This window comes from Acomys russatus, chromosome 28 (genome assembly GCF_903995435.1).
Source record: "Acomys russatus chromosome 28, mAcoRus1.1, whole genome shotgun sequence".
In the NCBI taxonomy this organism is placed as follows: Eukaryota; Metazoa; Chordata; class Mammalia; order Rodentia; family Muridae; genus Acomys; species Acomys russatus.
The window spans coordinates 3,050,518-3,054,287 of record NC_067164.1 but is presented as its reverse complement, the minus strand read 5'-3'; the positions used below and the strand labels follow the sequence as shown (position 1 = coordinate 3,054,287).

The window sequence follows — 3,770 nt, the reverse complement described above, 5'->3', positions numbered from 1 at the left end:
AGACTTGGATTTAAAACTCTTCTCCATGAAATTTTTCAGAAAACAAGACCTACCGAGTTTAACTCTCTATATTAATGGCGACGGCAGTGATTTCATCTTAAAACAGCAAAAAAAAAAAAAAAAAAAAAAAAAAAAAGAAAAAAAAAAAAAAAAAGAAACCCTTGTTCCGATCAAGTTCTAAAAGGACAGGGGTGGCAAATGACATGCAGCTTCAAACAACTCCTCCACACAGTGTTAAACTTAAATCAACCCTGTTTTCTCCTGTTATATGAGACTGCCTCGAATTCTAGATTATTTACATTAAAAAAAAAAATTCTGAATGGAGTCCCAGGTAAAGAGTCAAGAGGGAGCTTCAAAGTGGGGCCCAGCTTTGAACTCCCCCAGACTCCTCCAAGTGCTTTTTCCAAATGAGGTGATGGCAATGAACTAGAACTTTGGTCCCCCGTGCTGACTCGGCAGGGGCTGTCGCTGCTGCTGAAGGGCAGGTGGAGGGAGAAGGAGCTTCCGCCTTTACAAGGGGGAAATCTCCTTGTCTTCATTAGCGGAGGCTGGGGACAAGGAGTCCTCGTCCTCCGAGCGCGCGTAGTGAGACTGGCTACCCACGCACTTGCAGCTTGCGTGATTGTTCCTCGAAGCGCCTTTCCCCTCCTTCTTGTGCTTTACGCGACGGTTCTGAAACCAGATTTTCACCTGCTTCTCTGACAGGTTCAGGTATGTTGCTATCTCGATTCTCCGTAGTCGGGACAGGTACATGTTGGAAGAGAATTCTCGCTCCAGCTCCAGGAGCTGCGTGCTGGTAAATGCGGTCCTCATCCTTTTGCCGTTGGGTACCTGGCTGGCATCGGAGCCTCCTATGGGCCCAAAAGAAAAAAGAGAAATGAGGCACAGGAAAGGTGTTCCCATCCTGTTTACCAACTGTTGGAAAAAATGGGCCTCCAGAACCCAATCTAACCCAATACAGCCTTGTTCATCTCGGTTTCGTATTCAGTTGCCGGTCTGCGAGAATGCCAGCCTTTAATGCACTGGATTCCGAGTTAAAGGACTAAGGATCACTGAAGCTTGCGCTTTCTTGCTGCCTTCCTTTAATCTGCTGTCTTCTGTCTGCCTAGCAAAGCGAAGTTGCTAGCACCCTCAGCCAAAGGCACAGACACCTTTAAGAAACCGGGGATGCTAAGATGCCAAACTAAGGCTCAAACACACCCACCCCAGACCTCAGTCAGTTAACCTCCGGTTTCTCTTTTGTCACGACCCAGGTCCTCAAAGCCCGGATAACACAAGACACTTGTGCACCTGTAGAGTGAAGTGCACAGGCCTCACCTAGAGGTTGACAAGTTAACCTCCACTTCCGTGGGATTTCTAGGGACCATCTCAACAGTTCCATGAAAGGTCCCACCTCCTTCCACACCCCGCCCACGGGCTCCCACCTCCTCCCCTGACAGCGCAAAGTTTGTTTCCGGGAGTGCGCAGGTACCCAGCGACCCAGGCCTACCCATGGTGAGACAGTGGAATCTCCGCGGGTCCGACACGTTGTACGTGGTGGCGGCGCAGACAGGTGCGTGGTGCTGAGGGTGTCCCAAGGCCGCTGCCGCTGCGGCGGCTGCAGCAGCCGCCGCCGCTGCAGCTGCAGCCGAGCTGGGCTGCTGAGGCTGGTGGTGGTGATGGTGGTGCTGAGCGGGGTGGTGGTGATGGTGTGCGTGGCTCACCCGTGGGCAAAACTGCGTGTCCCCAGGACCGGGAGAGAATTGGCTTTTGAGCAAAGGTAGGGCGCTGGTGCCTCCAGCCGCCCCGCCGCCCGCCACCGCAGCCCCGGCGGTCCCGGTAGCTCCGCCACCAGGTCCGGCGGGAGGGCGAGAGGAGTGCAGGTGCGAGGTGACGCAAAGCGGGCACACGCAGAAAGCGCCGCTTTTCCGGGACGGACAGCCCGGCCCGGACACCGACATCACCAATGGGGACGGCATGCCCAGCGGGATGAAGAAATCCGGCCCTGGGTGAGATTCCGGCAGTGAGGGTGCGGGCCGCGAGGAGTCCTTGATGATGAGCGAGTCCACATAGAAGGAGCGCGACATGTCGATGGCTTGTACTGCCCGCCGCGGAGTCTCCTTCTGGAGCTCTGTCCCAAGAACTGGGAGGACGCTGGCCGGTCAAGCCCTTGGGGACGCCGAGGTGTCGGCGTCTGAGACTCAAACAAAGGGGTCCCTAGAGAAGGTTGGTCCTCACGTCCCCCGCCCGGCGCCCCGGCTCCAGGATTTTATAGCCCCCACCCTGGCACGTGATGCTGCGGAGTACCGCTCAGCTCTGGCTCCTCCGCAGCTCCCCACCCTCGGGATAGGCTGCCCGAGTCACAACAGAAACTGGAGGGGGGGGGGCAGGAAAAAACGCGGAGGAGGGGGAGACTTCGCAAAGTGTAGGGACTGTTAATTTTGCCGGGGGATCGACTTCCTTCCCCTCCTTCACCCTTCCTGGAGAGAAGTTCAGCGACACACGCTCTGTCCGACCTTCCTCCCGTGCTTAGGTCTCTGCCCAGCGCTTCACCCTGACACGCCGCAGGCACACCAGATGGAGACTTTCCAACGCTTCCAAGCTCCTCCGTGCCAACGCTGGCTGCGCATTAGACCTTGAGACTTCTGCTCTGGAGCAGGGTGTGTGGCGGTGGCGTAGAGGTCGGCCCTGTCTAATTTTCAACAAACTCCTACCTGCCCTTACTCGCTGCTTTTAGACTTGGCCAACGTCATTCCCCGTGGTTAGCACTGGGAGAATCTGCCCATGGCTTCCCAACTTAGAAGTCAAGGGCTTCAGGCCAATAGTACATCAGGTCCCAAATGCCTTTGTGTTGGGAGCTCTCTTGAGGTCACCCAGACCAAGGAGTCTTCCTTGTATATCTTTCTGAGGGGCAGCTCCGCCTTCTGCAGAGTGGCTGAGTGGCCCCTTATTCCAAGCAGTTACATAGGTTCCAAGCCCAACCCTCTGCGAAATTCCACTGTGGGAAAATTTGGAAAGAATCAAACACCAGCTTTCCTAGAGACTCGGGGGGGGGGGGTCTTTGGTCTAAGTCAAGCGATCTCCTAATAGCAACACCCCACCTTTTCACAATGCTGGGGCTCTTTGCAACCTCAAATCCTACAGTGAAAGAGGCGCTCGTCAATGGAGGAGCCCTGTGTGTACCAGTGAGGTGTGGTTTGGAATCAGAACTCCCATGGGTGGCTCTGGAAGACTTCTAGCTGCTAGAGAGAGGGCAGCGGCAACCTCTTGATCATTGGGGGAAAGCCAAGGCAGCAGAGGTGACAGCAGCCTCTTCCTGGTCCTTTTGCCAAAATGGCTAACTTCGAGTGTGAGCTCATAACTGTGATAAGAAACTCAAGACAGGATTCCCTCAACCTGAGAAGCATCCAGCAGCAGGAGGAGCGGTCCTGTCTCTAAGTCCTCAGTCTTTCTCTGCCCCTCGCCATCTCTGTGACCACCTCTCTCTTGCCTGCTAGAAGAGTATAATTGGGTTGTAGGGATGGCCCGCTCTAGGGAGCCCAGGATTTATGGATGGCAATTAAAGTTTTATGAATTGCAGCTGAGGCTGGTTATTGAGCTATTTGAATGTGATTAGAATTCAATTAGAAAGTGGTTAGTGGACGGTGGGTCTCCAGAGTGTAAACAGACAGCTATTCCAGAAATGTGCTAATCCAACATCTTGTGACAACAATTAAGGAGTCTCAGGGCTGAGCTTGGGGCCCGTTCACTTGTAACTACTTTTGCACTGCAAAGTTTGCCTATACACCCTT

At 54.1% G+C, this 3,770-nt stretch overlaps 1 protein-coding gene across 1 annotated transcript; it reads right to left on the bottom strand.

The window, feature by feature from the left end:
- Positions 1–444: 444 nt before the first annotated feature.
- Gsx2 (GS homeobox 2) lies at positions 445–2,066 on the bottom strand. Its single transcript, XM_051170277.1, has 2 exons — positions 1,490–2,066; positions 445–851 (listed from the first exon to the last, which is right to left on the bottom strand). Exons 1-2 carry the CDS (start codon positions 2,064–2,066, stop codon positions 511–513), a joined length of 918 nt encoding a protein of 305 aa, XP_051026234.1. The 3' UTR covers positions 445–510.
- Between the last annotated feature and the right edge of the window lie 1,704 nt (positions 2,067–3,770).